The sequence below is a fragment of the Cervus elaphus genome, chromosome 12, assembly GCF_910594005.1.
Source record: "Cervus elaphus chromosome 12, mCerEla1.1, whole genome shotgun sequence".
NCBI lineage: Eukaryota > Metazoa > Chordata > Mammalia > Artiodactyla > Cervidae > Cervus > Cervus elaphus.
This window is the reverse complement of record NC_057826.1, coordinates 76,434,176-76,460,474: the sequence shown is the minus strand read 5'-3', so window position 1 is coordinate 76,460,474 and position 26,299 is coordinate 76,434,176. Positions and strand designations below refer to the sequence as shown.

General features: G+C 40.5%; 1 gene segment (V, D, J or C); it reads right to left on the bottom strand.

Moving 5' to 3' along the window:
- Nucleotides 1-6,597: 6,597 nt before the first annotated feature.
- Nucleotides 6,598-26,299, bottom strand: part of LOC122705768 — a 47,220-nt gene continuing 27,518 nt past the window's right edge. Inside the window, 2 exon segments of the V gene segment in view lie at nt 6,598-6,807; nt 20,036-20,382. Coding sequence covers nt 6,598-6,807; nt 20,036-20,382 — 557 coding nt within the window.

Below are 26,299 nucleotides of genomic sequence, written 5' to 3'. Positions count from 1 at the left end.
GGGTTAGGAAGATGCCCTGGAGAAGGGATAGGCTACCCACTCCAGTATTCATGGGCTTCCCTGGTAGTTCAGCCAATAAAGAATCTGCCTACAATGAGGGAAACCTGAGTTTGATCCCTAGGTTGGAAAGATCCCCTTTAGGAGGGCATGACAACCCTCTTCAATATTCTTGCCTGGAGAATCCCCGTGGACAGAGTAGCCTGGGCAGGCTACGGTCTGTGGGGTCGAGAGGAGTCAGACACAGCTGAGTGACTAAGCACAGCACAGCACAGGAATCGGGCGGTTTGTCTTCACAAAAGGGGAGCACGGGGCGTTCTGGGGAGCAGCGGAGCTGTTCTGTGTCAGGATCTTGTGATGGCTACATGATCTCCACAGTGGATTAAAATTCAAAATAAACAGAAATATAAGTAAAAAATAGTCCATTTTCCTATGTAATTACTTAGGAATTAAGATTTCAAATACTGAATTCAAAATAGCAAAATAGGAATCTTCTACCATTTTTTCACCCCGCCAAAAACGCCAATTTTCACAGTCATATTCCAACGGAGCTTTGAGAAGTCCAGAAATCCAGCAGAGAAGTTCCCGCACACTGTCTGACGTCAGACACACTGCAGAGGGTTAGGGGAACAATTTCCCATTACCTTCCTCACCCCTCCCCTCACAGCACACAGCTGGGCTCCAGGAGAAACATTCTTGACCTGCGATTTCTCCACAGAGGAAAGTGAGAGCCTGTGAGTGAGCATCTGCTCTCCAGCTTTGGGAGAACCTACAGAGAAGACTCGCCCTTTTCTCTCCTCACCCAGAACACTTAAGTGTGCTGCTCTGCTGGGGAGTGGGGAGCCCCTGGGAACGGCAGCCAGGTCTCCAGGAGGGCATTAAAGTGGACAAGTTTCCTACTGCCAGGGCACTGGCTCCCTCAGGACTGCCCACCAGTCACCGGGGATGCCTTGCCTGCCAATCATCAAAAGTGGCCCAGGGGTACCAGCCATCACACAACGTCTGACTCAAACACCACCCCTCCCTGTCACTGCTCCCAGGACTCAAAGAGCAGCCAGAGTGAGGCTCTGCAGATGCCTCGTGAGCATGGGCAGTGGCGGCCCCACCCTGCTGGCCTGGAGGAAACAGACAGATGTGAGCAGCCAGCCTCCCCCTAAGAAAAGTAAGAAACATGGGGGCTATCAACACCCAGAGTGGCCTCCTAGCATCAAGAGAAGGCCATCAAGTTTGCAGTAAATTGTCCACAGACAGGAGAAAGCAAATACACCATTTGATTTGCAATCATTTGAACATGACATTTTCAAATCACTTTCTATCTTACTTTTCCTCAAATACACAAAAAATATATTCTGTTACTGGACACTAAAGGAAAACACACATCACATTTTCTCAATAAGAAAGTGGTCAATGCACATAAAAGGGACGTCAAACAATGTAAAATTGTAATTTATTAATATTTCTCATAGAGATATTTCAAAGCTGATGTTTGGGAACAAGACAGTGAAATGAGGAATGCTCAGTTCAGTATTTAATATTAAGTGGAAAAAGATACTAATTAAGATAGGAATTTATAAAAAGAGTAAACTGAATATTAGCAACATTGTGTGATCATAGAATTTTCAATATCATATTAATTATATAAAGCATTTTCTTATATTTGGCATATAATTTGTATAATCAGAAAAATATGCTGTTTTCAAAGCACAATATTTTAAAAGCCCATTCATAATAAGGCTTGTGATATGGATAACAGGGGAAGTATTTGTAGAAGAGGAGTCAGAATGGCAAAATGTAAAGTCGGTCTTACAATTTCAAAATCAATCAGTAAATTACTAACGCTCTTCAAGAATTCAGTAAGCAACAGGTATCCAACAACATGTTCTAACCCTTTCTAGCTACCCTTGAGCCTAATATTCTTATCCAATGCTTTTTATGGCTTCCCTGATAGCTCAGTGGGTAAAGAATCCACCTGCAATGCTGGAGACCCCGGTTCGATTCCTGGGTGGGGAAGATACCCTGGAGAAGGAATAGACTACCCACTCCAGTATTCTTGGGCTTCCCCTGTGGTTCAGCAGGTAAAGAATCTGCCTGCAATTGGGAGACCTGGGTTCGATTCCTGCGTGGGGAAGATCCCCTGGAGAAGGGAAAGGCTACTCATTCCAGTATTCTGGCCTGGAGAATTCCATGGACTATATCCATGGCGTAGCAAAGAGTTGGACACGACTGAGTGACTTCCACTTTCTTTCACATGCTTTTTATGACTGGCACATCAGTTTCCACCTGCAGACAAACAATATAACATCTGTCATATTTGAAGGTTGCACCAAAGGAAGGGGGCTGCCCCAGTCACAGGTTTGAGTACAGACAGAAGATGTCTGGGAAGCACTGTGTCCTTGCTGCACAGAAGTAGACAGCTGAGTCTCCAGCTTCAGTGGTTGCGATGTGCAGGGAGAGATGTTTGGCCGTAGTATTCAATAAAACAGTCAGTCTCTGGTCTTCCTCTTTGCCCTTATTTGAACGAATAGCTATAAGGAGCTGGGGACCTCTCCCAGGTTCCTGCTTATACCAAGGGAAATACACTGAGTTACCATCTGTATAAGTGCAAGTGATAACAGAGCTGTTTCCCTCCTGGACACTCAGGGTAGAAGGACTCTGTTCCACCTTGTTTCCCAGGCTGACACCTATGGAGAAAGCAGAAGTCAGAGAAAGGAGAAGGACTGCTAAATTATTGAGCTCTAGAGTTTACTTTTCTTTTTCCTACAATAACTAGAAGAAACCTGAATAAAGTCAGTCTCAGTGTCTAATGAATATCTACCAATACACTGTATTTCCCTTAAACCCTCAACTCACAGTCCAGCTGCAGCCACAAGAATGTGATTAAAGCTCCAATGGGTGTCTTCATTGTTTTTCCCATTTAGGATCGATTGTGGACCTGCAGTCTCTGGCCAGGAGAGCTGCTTCTGTTACCAAGTGATCCCTTCTTTTCTCTAGTGGTTTCTTTCACTGTCTACCCAGCCAATAAGGAAAAGGTTCTGCTTCTGCCCAAGCCTACCTATCCATTCAGAATCCACTCAAATGAACAATCCACATGTTCTGATCAGCAAAGGTGCACCACCCTCTGGTGGTTACATCTCTAACTACTGAACTCTCTGTTAAATGTCCTTCTCATACCTGTGCCTATGAGGGACTCTGATGCATAAAAACAGCAAAGACCAAGCAAATTACATCTTGGGTTGTAAATTTAAATGCACAGTAAGGATGTAGAGATCAAGATTTATACCTCTCCACACAACTGAGTCATTTTTAGTAAGTGAGAAGGAGGTAGATGCTGTTGCTCTTTATCCAATGATGGGCCTGATATTAGTTTTGAAATTAGAAAAGCACCATGATTCACTCTTAAACATAAAAATATAAAACCTTCCTTTTCAGCCTGTATACCATGTTCTTTTGTCTACTATGGGGAGAAAATCTTTCTAAAAGGAACATGTAAGCCAAAGAAGAGTATAAGAGAAAAAAAGATCATTTGATATTCCAAATGCCTATTATCTTAGATTGTGTTCCTCTAAGCTGGTCTTGCCTGTTAACTGTGACTATAGTTAACAATACTGTACTTTTCATTTGAGAGTGGCTGGGAGTACAGACCTTAAATATACTCACCATAATAACAACAAGACAAAAACCCTGGTAATTATGTGCAATGAAACATGTGTTCACTAACCTTATCAGTGTTATCACTTCAAAATATATATATCAAATGCATATGTCAAATCATTATAAAAGACACCTTAAACTCACACATATCTTAAAAGCAGTGAATAACTCAGAGCCTCAGTGGAATTTCCTCCAGAGGATGAATCATTTCTACTGGCATGCTTCTGCTGCCTTGACAATCGCTGGCTCAGGGTCTATATTCGATTATTTTTCTTCCAAACTCCACTAGAATGTTCTTTCCCCAAGACAATGACATTGACATTTCCCCAATAAAAGGTTCTTTACCCAAGACCCTTTCCCTTAACCTCTGTGAGTTTCCAGAATTATCTTCCTCTGCCAAAACCACTTTAATTACTTAGAATTTTCTGGTCACCTCTGTGAGAACAAACCTAAGAAAGCCTCAATACTGCCTGTGTCTTCTAGAGAAATAGTGCAAATAAAAGATTGACCCTAAAGAACCTGTTGGAAGAAATGGTCCCTGGGCAACCAAGACTACTTCATTTCCAGAGGTAGAAGCCCCTCTCCTGTGATTTGGATTCACTGGCCCTGTGGATTACAAAGAATTAATTTAACCTTTGTTCCATATCTCATATCTTTAAAATTTTACACAGCTGTGTTGAAGAATATCTACTCAACATATAAATATGTATATTTATTAGAATGTGCTGGTTTTATGTGTGCTAAGCTTCTTACATTGCAGGCAGATTATTTACCATCTGAGCCACCAGGGAAGCCCAGGTAATACACAAAGTTTGGAACAATTTTGTATGTGAAGTTCTTAATTCATCAAAGACTATCTTCCACTTTTCTTCTGGATTTAGAAAGCAATTATTGCTTGTCATAAATTCCCTGGTGGCTCAAATAGTAAAGAATCTGCCTGCAATGCAGCAGACCCAGGTTTAATCCCTGGGTCAGGAAGATCTCCTGGAGAAGTGAATGGCAACCACTCCAGTATTCTTGCCTGGAAAAATCCCATGGACAGAGGAACCTGGCAGGCTACAGTCCATGGGGTCGCAAAGAGTCAGACATGACTGAGCAACTAACACTACTATAAAGAATTGTGGAGAGCATTGGTGTTCTTCACTTATAAGTAATCTCACTCAGGCCTCCTATTTTAGCACCCACCACAAACCTTCAACCCACACATACACAGGCACTTGCGAGAGCAACACCATCTTTCTAAACTATTCAAAGGTAACTGGTCCTTCTCTTTTAAACTCTTGCACAGCTCACATTGTGACACCTCTCACACTGAACCTAGGTTTCTCCTTCATCTAGTCTGTATCACAAGCTTTAATTCTTCCTTAAACTTCTCACCTTCTGACATTTTGTTGACATCACTGTGCTATGATCTCCTCATCTATTCTTTTTGTGTTTGCAGGTTTATAGTCTTTCTGATTTCTTTACTATCTTAGAGATAAATGCATATTATTAATCTACTATGTTTATACAAGTTTCAGAGAAAACATTTTATAGCACAACATTTTGTATTGTTTGAAGTATACTTTGACATGGATTTTATTTATAGAACTTTAAAAATAAAATTTGCCTTTAAACCAATTTAATAAAAAATTAACTAGATTTAAACCAATGATGCATAGCTGATATATACTACATTTAAATCAACAATGCATAACAAAAGTATATTAATGTTATGACTCTAGCTCATTCACAAAGCCTAAAAATACAGTCTTTGAAAAAAGTAGAAGAAAATTTTCATGAATGTGGAAGAATGAGGCCAAGAAAAATATTTTAGAAGCAGCAGGCATTTCAAGGGCAATAATATTTTTAGTCATTCTTATCATAATAGCCACTGCAGAACCAGAGAACATACGTTGTTCACATCTGTGCTTAAAACTTTCTCCCAAGTAGCAAAAGTACTCCTAGTTTGCCAATAAACAGATGTTGATTACATAGGATTGCACCAATATTTGCAAAGACCAGCAGTATATTTGCAGTGCAATACAGAGATTGATTGCTCTATTATTCTTTTCAATACACCATCTTCTCTTACTTCCTTATCTCTCACAGTTTCAAGATTATTACAAAATCCTCAATATTTTGCAGTAACCTATAAGGGAGAATCTGGAAAGAACCCATACACCACGTGTGTCACACACTACACTCGTGCACATGACTCTGCTGTGCACCTGATACTGACACAACGCTGTGTGTCAGCTCTACTTCAATCTAAAAATAAAAGTTTTTACAAAGTCATCGTTTTTGGAGGCTGTAGCTCTCCTATTACTTCTCCTGCATGCTCTGTCAGGAAGACACTATGCAAATGACACCTTCTCTGGTGCACTCTGGCTCTCTAAAAGTATATTGTATACTAAAAGTATGATAAAACTCAGTAAAGTAAAACCCATCAAGTTGGCCTGGAACAACCTGCGGGGCATGGATTTGACTGCAAGGATGAGCAAGGGACTATTGCATTGTTTATGTGGTTTATCCTTGAAATTACTTTGGTCTTTGATAAGGAACCATTGGTGTCAGACAGTTTTTAACTTCACTAATAAGAGGCTGGGTAAAGGGAACATGTCCCAGTGATGCAGTGGTAAAGAATCCGCCTGCAATGCAGCAGACCCAGGTTCGATCCCTGGGTCGGGAAGATCCCCTGGAGGAGGGTATGGCAACCCACTCCAGTATTCTTGCCTGACGAATTCCATGGACAGAGGAGCCTGGCGAGCTACAGTCCATGGGGTCCCAAAGAGTCGGACATGACTGAAGTGACTCAGCGCTCACACAGGGGAGTGTTTACTTCTTGTTCTTATGCTCTAGACGTTGGTATGATGTTTGTATCAACCAGAGACTGAGCGACAAACCACCATAAACTCTGCAGGGACCAGAGGGGGTCAGAGACACTCAGCATCCAGGCCCCGCTGCTGCTCAGAGTTTGTGCTCAGCTCCCCCTGCAGTTTCCGTCACTGTGTCCCTCAGAGCACAGTAGTACACAGCCGAGTCTGACTCTTGGACTGAGGCTTTCTCCAAGTGGAAGGAGGTGGTTTCTGTATTGTATGTGGCTTCAAAACCTTTGTGGCTTCCCTTCTCCTTGGCCTTCGTGGCTTTCAGGAGGAGCTGTGGGCCTTCTCCAGGATACTGGACATACCAGAAAAGAAAGGGGTAACCAGAGGTTGAATAAGTGCAGTTTATAGTCAGAGAAGTCCCTTCTGAAAGAGTCACTTGGCCATCCATCTGGGTCACTGAGTTTCCATGGGTTTGCCCTGGGCAAATTATAAATAAAAATTTTGTGTCACCGGGGGCATATTATTCTGGGATAAAATTATGGTTAAAGATTTTGCTGACATAATAGAAGGAAGAATCCGTGTTTTAAGAGGCATTTTACTTACCAAGCATTAGGAGTATCACAGTCACTAAACCTGGAGAGGAGCTCATCTCTGGAGTGTCATCCGAATAAAGAGGCGACACCGACACTTCTTCTTTTAAGAGGAAGAAAGGTTGAAATCACAATGAAGTGACAAGTCGAAGCCTGCTTTTCACACAGGAAATGTGTTGGTGTCAGGAAGCTGCACCCCCTTGTGGACAGAGAGAGGAATGGGATGCTTGTGACCTAGTCTCCCGAACATGTTCTCATCCCCAGCTTTATTTTTGAGATCTATACCACTCTTCAGATGGCACTTGGAAATCTGACCAAGTTGCTCTAACCTCTTAGGTCTATTTTGTCATTAGGTCTCTACCTGACAGAAGTCCTTTAACAGAACATCCCTAGGGTATGTCTGTAACTGAAAAGATACCAATTTCCTTGAGCATGTTAAAATAGTCCTTTACACCTTCATGTATTCAGTGTGAGCTAGCCATAATTCATCAAATACCAGAAAAGTGTTTGATGTTGAACTTAGAAGAAGTAATAAAAAATCAAGTCATTACTGAGTGATTCTTTTTTTCAATACTGTACCCTAATATGTAGAGCAGTAAACTCAGATTATTACATCACAAGATATCAGTCCAATTAAACAAAAATGATGACTAGACAATCTTTGAGGAATCACTACTTTTTGAAATGCACTGTTTCCTTGGTTGGTGGGTTTAGTCCCTAAGTCTTGTTCAACTCTTGCAACCCTATGGACTGTAGCCTGCAAGGCTCCTTTGCCCATGGGACTCTCCAGGCAAGAATACTGGAGTGGTTTGCCATTTCCTTCTCCAGGGGATCTTCCTGACCCAGGAATCAAACCCGGATCTCCTGCTTTACAGGCAGATTCTTTACTAACTGAGCTGTGAGGGACTAGTCCTAAATTATATCAATTGTAAGGAATTCTATCTTTTAGTAAAAGCTTTTAAGGAGGAAAAGTCACATATCTTACTAATAGTCATATATTCCTGAATATAAAAATCATTTGAAAATGAAAATATGAATCCTAGCTAGAAAGAAACACCATAATTGAATTTATGAAATTCTACTTGATCTTCTGATATGAATATCTTATTTTCTCACAGTTTCAAGCCACCTGAGTATTAGTCATTTAGTCATGTCTGATTCTTTGTGACCCCATTGACTGTAGCTCACCAGGCTCCTCTGTCCATGGAATTCTCCAGGCAAGAATACCAGAGTGGGTTGCCATTCCCTTCTGCAGGGGATCTTCCCAACCTAGGGAACCCATGTCTCCCACATTGCAGGCAGATTCTTTACTGTCTGAGCAACAAATACAAATCTTACTAAATCCTACCAACAATACCCTCAGTAGATATCTAACCTCAAATACACTTTTTATTACTTAAGGTAATAAGTAATAAGCAAAATGTTATACCAACATTTTGATGCCAAACTTTAACCAAATAATTTTCCTCCTCCGTGTCTGGAACCCCAAAGATGTGAATTTCTGTCAAAAGCCTGGAGCTTGAGTTAGGACTGTTCTTTCCCAGCTTTTCAAATCATTAAGGACTTATAAATTGATATTTATACAACAGCTGATGACAAAATCAATATGTGCATGATTTAAAATTACAGATTCTGGATGCACCACAGATTTCATGAATCGTATTTTCCAGAATTGAGACTTGTGAATTTGTAATTTTGAAAGCTCCCTTAGAGATTTTGTTGAAAACAGTCCAACAAAGTTTCATTTGTGATCAATGTCTAGACAAAGGTAGTTGCCAAGGTTCAGGGAGAAAGCTCTGGGCTCAGAATGGAAAAATGTTTCCATGACTATACTGTGCTAAGTCACTTCAGTTGTGTCAGACTCTTTGTGACCCTATAGACTATAGCCCACCAGGCTTCTCTGTCTATGGGATCCTCCAGGCAAGAATACTGGAGTGCATTGCCATATCCTCCTCTAGAGGATCTTCCTGACCCAGGGATTGAACTGACGTCTCTTATGTCTTCTGCATTTGCAGGTTGGTTCTTTACCACTAGCACCACCTGGGAAGCCCATGACTCTACAGGTTGTGTTAAATGATCCTTCTCTGTGAAGTACCATCAGCAACAAGAAGTCTTCTTTAGCTCACTTTTTTTTTTAGCTGGCTTTTTATGAATGTTCATTTTATTTAAAAAAATTAAAAGAAACCAAAAATCCTGAGGGCTCTCAGGATAAAGTTCTGGAGAAAGAAAGAGTCAGTAAAGCCCCTGGAATCATTAGTCCTTAGACACATAGATGGGAGCTTAGCTCAGGTTCTTTCAGAGAGTTGACTCTCCACAGTTTCAGATCAGGGAGTTCCATGAGTCCAAAGTCAACGTGTGACTGGTTTCCCAGATTCCGATTAAGTAGGAAAAGCAGACTCAGATACTGGCTGGCCTCACACATTTCTTCCTTTCTCCTTCGCCTTCCAAATCACATTGTCAGAACCTTCCTCAAAATTATGGTAGAAAGGAATTCAGGAAAAGCAGCTAAAAACTTTTATTCTGATATAAAGGGGGAAAACAATACAGGTTTAATGACATTGAGTTGAAAAAATAGAACAGTATAGAATGCATGGATGCAGAAAATTGTTATCCATGCTTAAAAAAAACAAACAAGCAAACAAACAAAAAACACAAAAACATATTTTAAAGCTAGTAAGAATATATGAGAGGGTAACAGGCAGGAAGGCCAGGGGTCTCCAAATGGAGAAAATAGGCTGCAAGTGCCAGACATTTTCATCTCTCTTAAGTGGCAGGAGGAAACAAACCAGCGATATTTTTTTCTTCTCTATACAAATATAAAAGGAGGTTTCTCTTAAAATGCTGTGTCGCCATGACACCTGGTTTCACCTAAAGCTAACTACTCTCAAACCTTGAGTTAACCAACACATTTCTTTTTTCTATGGAAATGTTTGTCTTAAGATATGTTAATTTACTCCAGACTCTAAGTTCCACCAAATGTTTTAACCTACTTACTCAGATATTGTTCCCCTAATCTATGTAAACGAAACTATTTGTTGGTAATCTGCCCTTCTACAAGATTCAAGTCAATCATTTTATGGCCAGGGATGAATTATCTGGTGCCATTCTAAATTCTAAGACATTCCTTTCTTTTCATTAACAGACTGCGAGTGACTATATAACTTACAGCTAAAGACTAGGAGGGGGGGTACTCTTTCCGCCTCCTTCTGATGCCTATGTCAGAAGCTTTCTCTATCTCCTTTATACTTTAATAAAACTTTATTACACAAAAGCTCTGAGTGATCCAGCCTCATCTCTGGCCCCGGATTGAATTCGTCTCCTCTGGAAGCCAAGAATCCCAGCGTCTTATCGTTCAGCAACAACCTTTCATCTTGGGGGCTCGTCAGGGATCCCTCAGGACAAGGTAAGGGTGCTTGGAGCTCTAGCTCTTTGTTCTCCTAGCAAACACGTTTTCCGCTGTACTTTACTAACTCTACGGTGTGCTTGTATGAATGAATGAAACACCCTACAAGAAGCAAGTGAGGAGCCCTGCTCTGTGGTTCAGCGGCGACCTCATAAGGCTTATGGCAGAAACCTGTCGGGGGTTTATACCGACCTGCTAATGCCAAGAGGCAACCAATGTCTCCTTCGGGAACCGATCAGAAATGGGCAAAGTGTGTGGACTGACTCTCCTTTCTCGGTCAAACTTTTTGGTCTCTTTGACCATTTCATAACTCTTTGGGAATTAGAAGTACTAACCTAATCTATCAGATCATAAGCTTTCAAGGGACTTGTAATCTATGTTGCTACTGTGTACTAGGTGGCCTAGGTCTCAAACTTGGATTGGTAGTCAGGAAGCGCCTAGCCTTGCTAGGCATCGAAAGTTCAGAAGCTAGATGGAGCTCTAACTCCAAGAGCATCTCTGAGGTTAAAGGTTACTTGGATTGGAACTGCAATGTTTTTTTTTTTTTCTTTTGATAACACTGGCTCTTAGTGGACCAGAGGAGGCTCTTATACTGGTGTGGTGATGTTTGGCAGGAACATCTCAGTTTAAAGTTCGTGCAGGTCTTATTGTGGTCAGGAATACACTCAGGGTCGTGCACAGGCACTCAGGTGACGAAAGTTTCCCCCCAGAGGTCTTAGCTTGGGAGGCATTCTGGAAGGTTACTCTGATTGCACCCCGGGTGGCATCAGAGGCAAGCGAGGTGAAGAGCTAGATGTCAGTCAGGGATGCCATCAGGTCTACCCCTGGTGCATCCCCACCACATCTCGGTGGTAGAACCGGGAGGGACGAGTGTGACACCTGTGTCGGTAAGGGACAGACTAAGTCCGACCAGGAAGGAAAAGCTTTTGGTGTAAAGTCTGTCTAGACCCTCATCTAGAACTAGGAGGGACGCCTCCAGTAGAAAAAATGGCGCTGGTCGCTTTTTTTCTCTCTTACAGATGGGAGCTAACAATTCAAGCCTCACTCCTTTGAACTGTATCCTAAAAAAAAACTGGGATAGATTTGATCCCCAGAGCTTAAAGAAGACACACTTGGTCTTCCTATGTGATACCCACTGGGAGTCAGGCGGTCCCAGCTACAGAACCAGACTGAGACTATAACACTGCTAAAGGAAGATGGGATCAGAGTTGAAAGGTCGGGTATGTTGAGACATGCCCCGGAAAAGTGCCGCAAGGCAAATTCCGGAGGCTGGCTAAACTTCCGGAGACCGACCCCCTGCAGCCTGGTCCAATCATGTACCAACACGGAGCCCTTAGACACTGACCACCGCTGTAGCCCGCGTTTTCTTCCTTATATGAAAAGACCTGGCTTGGACGCCAGCCCTGGCTATAAAACCCCTCCCCACCCCCTCATACCTCGCAGACTCCCTTTGTCTCCTCGCTCACCCGCCCCCGGGAGTTCTGCCTGAGAGCGAACGCTCGATAAAGGCCTTCACCAACAGTCCTTAGAGGCGGCTTTTTCTTCCCGCAGAGTTTTCTAACAAGAGTCATTTTGTCAGATGTATTCTTGAAGGACTCAGGCAGGTGCATTCTAAGCCTTTAAACTATGGCAAACTGGCAGACATAGAACAGGAGGAGAAGGAAGCTCCTGGTAAATTCCTAGATAGACTCAGAGAAACCCTTTGCAGATTCACTGAGATTGATCCTGAAAGTGAAGAGGGAAAAGTGATCTTAAAGGATAGATTTCTCACTCAGTCAGCTACAGATATTCACTGTAAGTTATCAAAATGGGTGTATGGACCAAATCAGTCTTTAGATAATCTGTTACAACTGGCTCAGACAGTCTATTATGGTAGGGAATATGAGGAAAAGAAAGAAAGGCAGAGAAAGACAAAGGAAAAGGCTGAAGCCCTCGCAATGGCTATGAAAACCATTCTTAAACAGCCTGAGAAAAATGCCCAGAGGGACCCAGGTGAAAAGGGATGGGCTTGCTATTGCTATGGAAAGGAGGGGCATCTCAAGCGGGATTGCCCTCAGGCATCTAAGCCGCCCCCGGCTCCACGTCCAGTCTGCAAGGGACCACATTGGAGGAGATACTGCCCCCCCCGCCCCGAGGCGTAGGTCTCAGGGGTCTGACTCTCAAGACAATCGGGACCTAAGGTGCCTGGGGATCCCCACACAAGCTCCCATCCTAATTACACCTGAGGAACCCCGGGTATTGATAACAGTGGGAGGCCAATCAGTCAATTTCCTTTTAGATACTGGGGCAACTTACTCCGTGCTTACTGAAGCCCCTGGCCCACTTTCTTCCTGATCCGCCTCCATAATGGGACTGTCTGGATGAGCCAAAAGGTATTATTTCAGTAATTCTCTATCTTGCAACTGGGATTCTGTGCTATTTTCCCACGAGTTTCTGATCGTGCCAGAACCACCCTCACCCCTTTTGGGGAGGGATATACTGAGCAAGGTCCATGCCTCTGTTTTCATGAATAAGGAGCCCTCTCATTCTCTCCCTTTAGTTGAACAAAATGTAAATCCTAGAGTATGGACTGATGGAAAATCTGTGCATCGAGCACAAAATGCTATTCCTGTAGTTGTCAAGCTCAAAGACCCGCACTTATTTCCACATAAGAAGCAGTATCCTCTGAAACCCAAGGTTAAGGAAGGGTTAAAACCCAACGTTTAGAATTTAAAGGAGCAGGGCCTATTAACTCCCTGTAACAGTCCATGCAACACTCCTATTTTGGGTATAAAGAAATCAAATGGTAAATGGAGACTAGTTCAAGATTTACAAATAATAAATGAGGCTGTGGTTCTTTTATACCCCGTGGTGCCTAATCCTTATACTCTATTGTCTGAAATTCCTGAAGGAGCCAAATATTTCTCAGTAATTGATTTGAAAAATGCCTTTTATTCAGTGCCTTTGGTGGAGGAAAGTCAATTTCTATTTGCCTTTGAAGACCAAAGGCAGCTTCTCAGTTAACCTGGACAGTTTTGCCCCAGGGATTTCATGACAGCCCTCAATTATTTGGACAAAGTTTGTCACGGGATCTACAAAACTTTAATAGCACTGAAGCGGTAGTGTTACAATATGTAGATGATATTTTGCTCTGTGCTGAGACAGAGGAAGCTTGTTCACGAGCCTCAGAAGATTTCTTAAACTTTCTGGCAGGCTGCGGTTACAAGGCATCAAGAGAAAAGGCTCAGCTTTGTCAACAATCTGTTAGATATTTGGGCCTGATCATATCAGAAGGGACTAGGGCCATAGGCCCTGAGAGAATTAAACCTATACTAAATCATCCCCTACCTATGACTTTAAGACAATTGACAGGATTTTGGGGAATCACAGGCTACTGTCGTATTTGGATTCCGGGCTATGGGGAACTTGCCCGGCCTTTATGTAAACTTATAGCTGAAACGCAACAGGCCCAAACCGACAAACTGATTTGGTCTCCAGATACTCAAAAGACTTTTGAGGTTCTTCAGACTGCTCTCCTGCAAGCTCCTGCTTTGAGTTTGCCCACAGGGTCAGAATTCAACTTGTTTGTCACTGAAAGAAAAGGCATGGCCTTGGGAGTTTTGACACAACCCCGAGGGCCTCACCAGCAACCCATTGCTTATCTAAGCAGAGAATTAGATGTAATTGCACGTGGGTGGCCCCACTGCCTAAGAGTAATTGGGGCCACGGCTATATTAACACCTGAAGCTTTAAAAATAATTAATGGACGAAACCTTACTGTACTGACTTCTCATGATGTGAGTGGAATCTTAAATTCTAAGGTTAATATTTGGATGACAAACAGTAGACTTCTAAAATATCAGTCATTGTTGTCAGAAGGACCAGTAAATAAGCTTAAAGTTTGTGGAAATTTAAATCCTGCCACTTTCCTTCCTGAGAAGGAAAATGAAACACCTGATCACGAGTGTTCCCAATTCCTAACTTTAAACTATGAAGCTCGGGAGGATCTAATGGACACCCCATTAGACAATCCTGACATGGAAATATTTACAGATGGCAGTTCTTTTGTTTGGGATGGAAAGCGTAAAGCAGGTTACGCCATGGTGACTGCTGAACCGGTTTTAGAAGCAAAATCTCTCCCCCAGGGAACCAGTGCCCAGTTAACGGAGCTTGTGGCTCTGACCCGAGCTCTAGAGTTAAGCAAAGGGCAGTGAGTAAATAGCTACACTGATTCTAAGTATGCTTATTTGACTTTACATGCTCATGATGCAATATGGAGAGAAAGACAGTTTAAAACAGCAACAGGAGAACCTATTAAGCATTTCAGAGAGATCCAGAGACTTTTTAACTGCTATCTATTGTCCTAAAGAAGTAGCGGTTATGTATTGCAAAGGGCACAGCAGGGATGGGAGTAAAGTAGCCGCCAGTAACCTGTTAGCTGACTCTCAAGCCAAAAAAGCGGCATTTTACAAAACCCCCTCCCTACAGACGCCTTTGATCTGGACAGGTCCTGTGGAACAGGAAAAACCACAATATGCTGAGGAAGAATTAGAAAGATATGAGAAAAGAGAAGCAAAGATTACTAATAAAGGATGGTTACAGTCCGAGGATGGACGATTAATAATTCCTGAAAATGCTCAGTGGAAAATTCTTAAGGGTTTGCGTCAGAGTTTTCATTTGGGTGTATAAAGTACTTACCAGATGGCTTCTCATTTGTTTGAAGGTAAAAATGTACTGAAAACTTTAAAGAACGTTATCAGTGTGAGGTTTGTCAGAAAAATAACCCAAAGACTGAAAAGCTAGCAAAATCTAGATTACAACGAAGTGGAAAGTATCCTGGAGAGGACTGGGAAATTGATTTTACTCATATGCCAAAAGCTAATGGATATTCTTGCTTACAAGTTTGAGTGGATACTTTTACTGGATGGATTGAGGCTTTCCCCTGTCATAGTGAACAAGCTAAGGTGGTTATAAAGATTTTCCATGAAATCATCCCCAGATTTGGGCTGCCACAGAGCCTTCAGAGTGACAGTGGCTCCGCCTTTAAAGCTGCTGTAACTCAGGGGATATCTAAAGCTCTAGGAATAGAATATCACTTACACTGTTCGTGGAGACCCCAATCCTCAGGAAATGTTGAAAAAGCTAATGACATTATCAAAAGACATCTGCGCAAATTAACTCAAGAAACGCAGGACAACTGGATTAAAGTCCTACCCATAGCTTTAACGAGGGCTCGAACTGCCCCAAAAAAGGAGGGACTGTCCCCTTTTGAATGTATTTATGGAAGACCTTTCTTACGCACAGGCATTGTTATAGATCCTGAAGCCTTGGAGTTAACTAATTATGTAACTCAGCTCTCAGCTTTTCAACAGGCATTAACAGAACTCCAGGAGACGACTCCAGACCCAGCTTCTGAATCCAACAAGCCTCTATTTGAGCCTGCTCAAGCTTCTGCTTGTCTTTTGTCTCCCTATATTTAAAGGTTATTCAGTGTTTATAGAGAGAGGTTGGTACAGGTAAAGCACTCAAGAGTTATCTGTTTTCTGAATGAGTAGATGAGTTGTTATTCATGAACTTAGTGAAAGAAGTTATACTGAACAACTCTTGAAATTATTCTAAAAGCAATCTTCCAATACTATGGAAGTCAAGTTAAACAAAAGACTCCAACAGGATAAATAGAGGGTTATATTCATGGACAAAATTCAATAACAGATAACAAACATCCCAAGTCTAGGATGGAGGAAAATTAAACTGATATGGGTATAAATATTATTCCCATATAAATATTTAACAAATATTCATAAATATTCTTTGGTAGTCTGTTCTGTGGCGGATCACACACACACAAGTCAACACCCACTACTATTGAAAATATAGGAACAACTAAAAATGAATTCATTTAAACTATGTAGGAATATATTATTTTATTATATTACCAAAAGACAGAAAAAAAAAAGTTTTTGCTTTTTGGCTTCTTTAACTTTATTTTTTAGAAGATTTGATGTCACACTTCAAAGTGGCATTTTAAATAATACTGAAAACTGAAAAAATGAGAACCAAAATATGAAGAATTTAAAAATAAGATTTTTAGCCTATTGGCTCTTTTCAGAATTTTTAATTTTAGAAGATTATATCTTGACCATATGAGATGATGTTATCCTTCTTTGCTTGATGAAAACCAAAATAATGTACTTAATTTAATTTTAAAAAATCAAGAGAACTTGATGAAAGGCTAATGTCTCTGCATGATGAATACTCCCAACAATCCAAAAATAAAAGAGTAATTCCCAAATCTAATAAAGGGTATCAGTGAAAATATCAAAGTCAATATTATTCCCTACAGGATCACAAACAAGACATGTACTTCTATTCATTACTTCTATTCACTGTCCTAATGGAGGGCCTGTGATCAAAACAGGAAAGGAAATAAGATATATTAAGTTTTAAAAAAAGAAGCAAAAAATAAAAAAAATAAAAGGAGAAGCAAAACTATTTTAATTTACAGATTTACAAGTTTATACATGTACAAAATACAAAGTACCTCTAAACAAGCTGTTTAAGAACTAGAACCTATTAGTGCATTGATACAGTCACCAAACACAAAAATCAATTTTATTTCTAGATTCTAGCAAAAACATTAGAAAATGCAATTAAAATGTCATTTATCAAACGCTGGGGAACAAATGTAATATAAGATATGCAAGACATCTTCTTGATTCCTCTCCAATAACTCTAGAATAATTTTGATTTGAGAGATAAAAATCACATAGCATTTTAGGGAGATGAGAATTGTCCTCACTTCTGAGGTCTGGGGTAACTAACATAAATCATGGCCTGGTACTCAGTGGTGACCAGTCCTTGCCACCTACAGACACTAATGTCAGGAAACACCATTTCCTAAGGCTGCTCAATGAAATAGTGTTTTCAAAACCCCAAACAAGAGGTTGGTACCTTTTATTTGGCTGTTGAACTAAATCTGTTCTCATATTGACAGGTATCTAGCTCTGTTCTGGCTATTTCAGGGCATAATTAATTCCCTGTATTTGCATTTCCTTAACCCAGTTAGTCCTAGCTCTGGATTTGATGTTGGGCATTTAGGTCAATTAAGGTAAAAAAAGCTATATGAAATAAAAGATAAAATTGTTATAAGTAGCCTTGCTTCCCAGGTGGCTCAGTGGTAAAGAGTCCACCTGCCAACCAGGTGGACTATTTTTATTTACACAGCATACGTTTGTACATGTAGAAAATACCCCTGCATTGGGAAGATCCCTGGAGAGGGGAGGGGCAACCCACTCCAGTATTCTTGCCCGGGAAATCCCATGGACAGAGGAGCCTGGCAGGCTACAGTCCATGGGGTCGCGAAGAGTTGGACACGACGGAGACTAAACAACAGCAACAATACAAGTCCTCTACAAAAATCTTAACACTAACGAAAGAAATTAGAGAGGACCTAAATTAATGAAAGAAATTAGAGAGGACATAAATAAAGAGGTTATGGATCTAAAGACTCCATGTGTTAAGATGTCAATTGTCCTAAATGAATTCATAAATTCAACACAATCCCAATCAAATTACCTTAATCTCTTGTGTTAGAAGCTGTTCTATAATTTACGTGAAAGTGCAAAGACCTAGAATAAGCCTTGAATAAGACACGGAAAACATGACTTGCATTTCCAGATTTCAAAACGTGTATGAAGTAATTAAGATAGAATGGTCTGTTGGTATAAAGATAAAATAGTCAATAAACAAAATCAAGTCCAAAAAGACATGCCATAATACATGTGCCATCAATTTATTTTCTCTAAAGGTGCCTATGCAGCTCCACTGGGGGAAGGTTGGTCTTTCTAGGATAATAGCTAGAATACTTGGCAATTTTTATTTTTTGGAAGTACCAGTGTTTTGTAGCTTTCTGTGTATAATTTCTGTACTTATTTTCTTAGATTTATGTCTAAGGATTTAGGGCCTTTCTTGAGCCATTGTAAACAGTATTATATTTTTAATTTAGGCATCCACATGTTTACTGATAATATATAAAAATGCTTTTTATTTTGTGTGTTTACCTTATATATCCTGAGACTTTCTGAACCCACTTAAGAGTTGTAGGAGTTTTGGAGGGTATATTCTCTGGGATTTTCTACATAGATAGAAAATAGTGGTAATTTGACTGCCTTTCTGGCTTAAAAGATTGTTTATAAATTTATTTTCTTTACTGCACTGATTACAACGTCCAGCACTGTGCTGAAGGAGAGTGATTAAAGTGGATATTCTCCCTTTGTTCCCTTTCTTAGGGAAAAGTGTAATATTTTACCAGTAAACATGCTAAGAGCTATTGAGGAACTTCTCCATTATTCCTGTGTTTCTTAGAGTTTTCACCATGGCTGACTATTGGATTTTGGCAAATGTTTTTTCTACACATTGCTGTTGCTGAACTAGCTCAACTTATTGTTGACTCACAACTCCTCCACTTCCTTTTAGATGTCCTCCTCATCTTCCTTGTCTTGGGCCAAGTATGCATGTAGCAAGATGGCAAATGATGCCCACTTCTCTTCAAAGTCACCCACTATTGTGAGACTGAAGGAGGCGAGGGACAGACAAGTCTTTGTGGGTTCCAGTTGTCCTCATAGTTCAAGTATGACTTTGTTTGTCCAGTTTGTCCATGCTTTTGTCCCCATCAGACTTTGCTTTACAAATGTTAACCCCAGTTCAGTTTTGTTCAGTTCAGTTGCTCAGTTGTGTCTGACTCTTTGTGACCCCATGGACTGCAGTATGCCAGGCTTTCCTGTCCATCACCAACTCCCGGAGCTTACTCAAACTCATGTCCATTGAGTCAGTGATGCCATCCAACCATCTCATCCTCTTCCATCCCCTTCTCCTCCCACCTTCAATCTTTCCCAGCATCAGGGTCTTTTCCAATGAGTCACTTCTTTGCATCATGTGGCCAAATTATTGGAATTTCAGCTTCAGCATCAGTCCTTCCAATGAATAGTCAGGACTGATTTCCTTTAAGATGGACTGGTTGAATCTCCTTGCAGTCCAAGGGACTCTCAAGAGTCTTCTCCAACACCACAGTTCCAAAGCATCAATGTTACTCTAAGATGACTTAAAGTGAATTCAGTCTCAACAGCAGATATGAAGATAACAGCTTTGTACAGACTCATCCACCAGCTCTAGCCACTGCCTGAGTTTTAATCCCTATAACTAATCTCTTATTCTATATTATCCATGGTCTGCTTTTCTGATTGTTCCGTGACACAAAGTCTAAGAGGGAGTGACTAAGGAAATGGTTTTGATGATGATTCCACACAACTAGACCCAGGTTTTGATGAAGTAAAACTGCCAGTTTAAAGTATTATGGGGCAAGTTTTCAAATTTAGACAACTTTGCACATGTTCTGTACAGTTGATTTAAAGTCAAAAATTCAAGAGAATATATTAATAGAAAGTTACTCTGGACACCTGTTTCCAAATAACGTAGAAGGTGCCTTTAACTAGAACTAAATCTTCTGATCCAGACCACAACTTAAATAACCACAGGACTATCATTTCTTGTCTGGGGTCTGTGGGTGTGCATTTTAGCTGGGGTTTTGCAGCAGGGGGGCTCTTTCTTACTAAGCTCTGGGGTTTTTGTACAGCTTTTCCTATTACTTCAAGCACTGCGAGTTCAGAAAGAGCACAGAAGTACTTTGCAGAGTCTTCCAGTTGTAAGGCTGAAATGGTGAGGCTGATGGATTTGTCTGCTTTCTTAAAGTTTACAGGGTAACAGTCTTTCCTTGCATTTGAGACTAATGAATCCTGATGAATAACGTAAGTCATCTGTCCACTGGGAGGTTGCTTGTACCAATAAAGGTAGTAAGTGGTCCAACTTGTTTCATACCGACAATTCAGGGTGACTGACTGCCCCACTTGGCTGGATACATCTGGCTGGTCTTGAGTAACTTTCTGGGCCACACCAGATCCTGTGGGAAAAAAATCGGAAAACAAAGATGAAGCAGTGAATAAAATAATCTAGGAGTTATTTAGGATCCAAAGACAAAAAATTGAAATCATAAGATTCTTGCTTTTCTCCATCTGTCCTTTCTTCCCCAAGTCCCTGTGAAGCACCACGTGCCTGTGTGCAGTCCTTTCACCCTGAACACTCACACCCATGTTTGCAAGCATCCCTACCAGAGAAGGTGAAGGCCAGGAACACCCAGAGCAGACTGGAGAGCGGCATGAGGCATGGATTCCCCTGCACAGATGTGCTCAGTTCTGCCTCAAGCTGAGAGTTCAGTGTCTTTGAGTGCCTGGCAGCACATATACATACTGCCCGGTACCTGTGTGACTCCCCCCAACAGGAAGTGGGGTTTGTCATGTCCATAGACCACGTGGTCTGTGCATGCATGGGAAAAAGTCTGGCTCAGCACAAACCTTTACTTTGTCTGCTTGTCTTTCCCTGGTCATTAAAGTAGGCAAGTCCTGAAAGAAGTCATGAAAAAAGCAATCAGAATTAAAATTTGAGCTGAGGAGAACTGAATATTAGACAAGTTGACATACATTAATAATTATTTAGCAAAATAGTTTTGCCATCCTGTTTAAGATATAATTTACTATAGCCTATGAAACTTTCTGTAATCTACTAACAGGTCATTTATTTAGCCTATACTTTTCTCCATCCAGAATCTAATGCCTCTTTTAAAAACTTGCAGATCTTAGGTTTCTTGGTGAATGGAAATTTTATTCAAAATCATTAATGTATCTCTGTCTTTGTATTGAGTTTTGTGACTCTATTTAGGTTTTTCAATAAATAAAATTACTTCACCATGAAATGACAAAAATAATCAATCCATCTGACTTTCAGAGTCTATTCAGTTTTAAATTTTGAATGAAATTACATAGGAATAAAATATTCTTTTGAAATTTGAAATTGAGTCTTATTTATTAGACTTTGAGGAAGACCAGGAGACTCTGTCTTGTCCCCTCCACAAGCAGGATTGCATTAATTAGACCATGTGTCCTGGAATTGTCCTGACATCACATTTTCTATGTCAGTGGTCCAAAGTGTTCAGTCTCACTTGTTAGTGGCTCATTATTTTTCTCTTTGTAAAATAAATTCAAGATAAGTATGCCAGATCTTTCTGTGACATAATGCTGTAATGTTCTCCTACAACACTTGGTATTTACAGGTTTTAGACACATTTTTGTTTTTGTTCAGTCACTAAGTTGTGTCCAAACTTTGTGACCCCCATGGACTGCAGCACCCCAGGCTACACTGTGCTTCAGTATCTCCCAAAGTTGCTCTAATTCATGTCCATTGAGTCAATGATGCTATCCAATCACCTCATCCTCTGCTGCTCCTTTCTCCTTTTGCCTTCAGTCTTTCCCAGCATCAGGGTTTTTCCCAAGAGTCAGCTCTTCATATCAGGTGGTCAAAGTATTGGAGCTTCAGCTTCAGCATCAGTCCTTCCAGTGAATATTCATGATTGATTTCTATTAGGACTGACTGGTTTTTTCTCCTTGCAGTCCAAGGGACTCTCAAGAGTTTTCTGCAGCACCACAATTGAAAAGCATCAATTCTTCAGCATTCAGCCTTATTTATGGTCCAACTCTCACACCACACATGACAATTGGAAAAACCAGAGCTTTGATTATACAGACCCTTGTCGGCAAAGTGTGTCTGCTTTTTAATATGCCATCTTAAGCTTCCCAGGGAGCACAAGTGTTTAAGAACCTGCCTGCAAATGCAGGAGACATAAGAGATGTGGGTTCGATCCCTGGGTCAGGAAGATCGCCTGGAGGAGGGCATGGCAACCCACTCCAATACTGTTGCCTGGGAAATCTCATGAACAGAGGAGCCTGGAGGGCTACAGTTCACAGGGATGCAGAGCTGGACACGACTGAAGCGACTTAGCCCACCTGCAGGTCTGTCATATCTTTTCTTCCAAAGAGCAAACATCTTTCAATTTCATGGCTTCAGTCACCATCCATAGGAATTTTGGAGCCCACAAAAATTAAATCTGTCACTACTTCTACATTTTCCCCTTCTATTTGCCATAAAGTAATGGGACCAGATGCCATGATCTCAGATTTTTGAATGTTGAGTTTCAAGCCAGTTTTTTCACTCTCCTCTTTCACACTCATCAAGAGGCCCTTAAGTTCCTCTTCACTTTCTCCCATTAGAGTGGTATCATCTGCATATCTGAGGTTTTTTATATTTCTCCCAGCAATCTTGATTCCAGCCTATGACTCATCCAGCCCAGCATTTCACATGTTATACTCTGCATATAAGTTAAATAAGAGGACTGGCAATATAGCCTTGATGTACTCCTTTCCCAATTTGGTACCAGTAGGTTGTTCCATGTCCGGTTCTAACTGTTGCTTCTTGATCTGCATACAGATCAGGAGACAAGTATGGTGGGTTGGTGTTTCCATCTCCTTAAGAATTTTCCAGTTTGTTGTTATCCACACAAAGTTTTTAGTGTAGTCAATGAAGCAGAAGTAGATGTTGTTCTGGAATTCCTTTGCTTTCTCCATGATCCCATGAATGTTGGCAATTTGATCTCTAATACACATATTATATATATCAGTATATTATATTTATTACATTTTTTATCCACCATTTTATGCATAGTTGTGAAATTAATCACACTTGTAAATTCTTATTACCACCACTAAAATTAATATACAGAACCATTCTATCACCCTAAAGAACTTTAGGTTGCTTTGCCAACCATCACCACCTCTGCAACCCTTGAAAACTGCTGATGTTCTGGTTTCCAATTATTTGTAACTAGGCAGAAGAGACCACAAAGGCCCACAACAGCCTGGGGAGCAGCTTGATATTCTAAAATATATATGCTAATATAGTAATTACATATATATACCAGGAAATTGATATTGCTAAAATTTTATTAAAATACAGATCATGATCTGGTACCTCAGTTTTATATGTAATCTTTGGTTTTGATGCATAGCTCTGTGAAACTTTATTACATGTATAGGCTCCTGTTATCACCATTAAAATCATGACATAGACTTTTTCCATCTCTCTAAAGAAAACCTCTTTGCACACCCTCCCAAGGCCTGCAATTCTTTACAATCCAGGTCACTACTGATCTCCTTTCATCTCTGTATTTTGTCCTGTTGAGAATGTTGTGTAAGTAGAATCACACTATGTATGCAATCATAATAATCCAGTAAGTGTAACCATACACCATGTAGCCTCTGAGATTGATTTTGTTTCATTCAGCATAACATCCTGAGATCCATCTAGACTACTGCATATATCAATAACCTTTTCCTTTTAATCATTACAGACTGTCCCCAACTTAATTAGGATAATTCAATTTAGGATTTTTGACTTTACAGTAGTGAAAAAGTGGTATGCATTCAGTAGAAACCATACTTGGAATACTGAAATTTTATCTTTTCCTGGGCTAGCAACATGCAGTATGATATTTCCTGGTGATTCTGGGCAGCAGCAGTGAGCTGAGCTCCTGGCCAGCCTCAAAATCATGAGTGTAAACAACCGACACATTTACAGCCATTTCATACCTGTATAACCATTTTGATTTTCACTTTTAGTACAGTACTCAACACATTCATAAGATCTTCATCATTTTAGTATAAAATAGACTGTATGAGACAATTTTTCCCCAACTGTAGGCTAATGTAAGTGTTGGCCACATTTAAGGGAAGCTACCACTTCCCTGATAGGTGAGTTGGTAAAGAATTTGCTGCAATGCAGGACACCCTGGTTTGATTCCTGGGTTGGGAATTTCCTCTGGAGAAGGGATAGGCTACCCATTCCAGTATTCTTGGATTTCCCTTGTGGCTCAGCTGGTAAAGAATCCGCCTGCAATGCAGGAGATTTGTGTCTGATCCCTGGATTGGGAAGATGCCCTGGAGAAGGGAAAGGCTACCCACTCCAGTAGTCTGGCCTGGAGAATTCCATGGACAGTCCATGGGGTCTCAAGGAGTCGGACACGACTGAGCAGCTTTCACTTTCAAGGGAAGCTAGGTTAAGTATATTAGGTGGGTTTTCTTTTTTTTTAATTTTAATCTATTTTTATTGAAGTATAGTTTCTTTACAATGTCGCTTTCTGCAGTGCAGCAAAGAGAATCAGTTATACATGCATACATTTATCTCCACATTTTTTTAGATTTCCTTCCCATATTAAATGAACTTTTGACTTACTATTGTTTCAACTTAAAATGATTTATTGCAAAATAACCCTATTGAAGTCGAGAAAGATGTATAAATAGTATTTCATTGTGTGAATGCACTACAGGATATTTATCTGTTCATTCAGTGATGATCACTGGTTAACTTCCGGTACTAATGTACGTATTTTTCAGTGAACATAAAGTTTTCATTTCTCAAGCATAAATACCCAGGAGTGTGTTTGCTGGGTTGTTCAGTAAGTGAATATTTAAGTTTATGTGAAACTCTTGGATTGTTTTCTAGAATGACTGGGCCATTCACCCACCAGCAATGCATGAGTGATCCAATTTCTCTGCTTCCTTGCCAGAACTTGGTATTGTCAGTAATTTTAATTTTGGCCCTTATGATAGATGTGAAGTGGTTTCTCTTTGTAATTTTAATTTGGATTTCCCTAATATAATTTTAGGGGTAAATTCTTTGGATTTTCTACATAGATAATCATGTTACCAGAAAATAGTGGCAGTTTCACTTTTTCTTTCAACTCTATAAGATTGTTACATCTACTTTCTTTATTGCACTGACTCCAACATCTAGCACTGTATGGAAAGAGTAACGAGAAAGGACACTCTGGTTTTGTTCTCTTTCTTGGAGAATATCATAGTCTTTTACTAGTAAGAGTACCAGTAGGTATTGAGGAGATTCCCCACTATTCTTGTGTTGCTCAGAGTTTCCACCATAACTGACTACTGAATTTTTGCAAATCCTTTTTTTCTGACTAGGTTAATATGATGATATGATTTTTCTTTTCTACCCTGTTCATATGGTAAATTCCATCCATTGATTTTCAATATTAAAGTGTCTTGCATCCTTGAAAGAAATTACATTTGTGCTCGGCATATTATTCATTTTATATATCAATGAATTTTACTTGCTAAAATATTTTAATAAATTTGTGTCTATCTTCTAGATAAAAGATATTTCCATGTAGTTTTTGGTTCTTTATGGTCTTTGTCTGATTTGGGTATCAGGGTAATATTAGCCTCATAAAATGAGTGAAGAATTATTTTCTTTCTATTTTCTGAAAGAAATTGTGTACAATTCAATGTTTGACAGAATTCTTCAGTGACACTGAGTCTGGTGATTTTTTTTATTAAAACTTCAATTTCTTCATAGACATCATGACTTCAGCTATCTCTGGCCGCTGCTCTGAGAAGAGATGAGGAGGAGCGACCCCAGAGCCCACAGTGAGGTTTGGGGACAGACAGCAGGTGCTTCCAGAGCACTGTCCCCTTGCCTAGAAGTAGGTTCCTACGTCTGAGAGCTGGGCAGCCGCGAGGTGCAGGGAGCTGTGCTGTCTGGACTCTCCACACTGATCTGTCTGTCTCTGCACCATCTTCACTTCTCCACCCTCAGCTAATATCATCAAGAAGACAGGACTTCCCCCAGGCCTCTGCTGATACCACTGTAAACTGTAAAATGTGCTTGAGGAATTGCAGTATGTGGTGAAGTTCTCTCCTTCTTGCAGAAGCAAGAATTCAGGAAAATGCTTTATCTGTTGTTTACTCATTGCTGTTCAGAAAAGCAGTGAGAAGTAACAGAGAAAGTCTGGTTAGATGTTTATTCTCTCAGCTGTCATGGTCTCTCTCATTTTTCTTGTGTATTTTCTCCTTCTTTCCATGTCTCTCTCCCCAACTCCCTCTATCTCCCACATTTTAGTTTTTATGTTTTTCTCA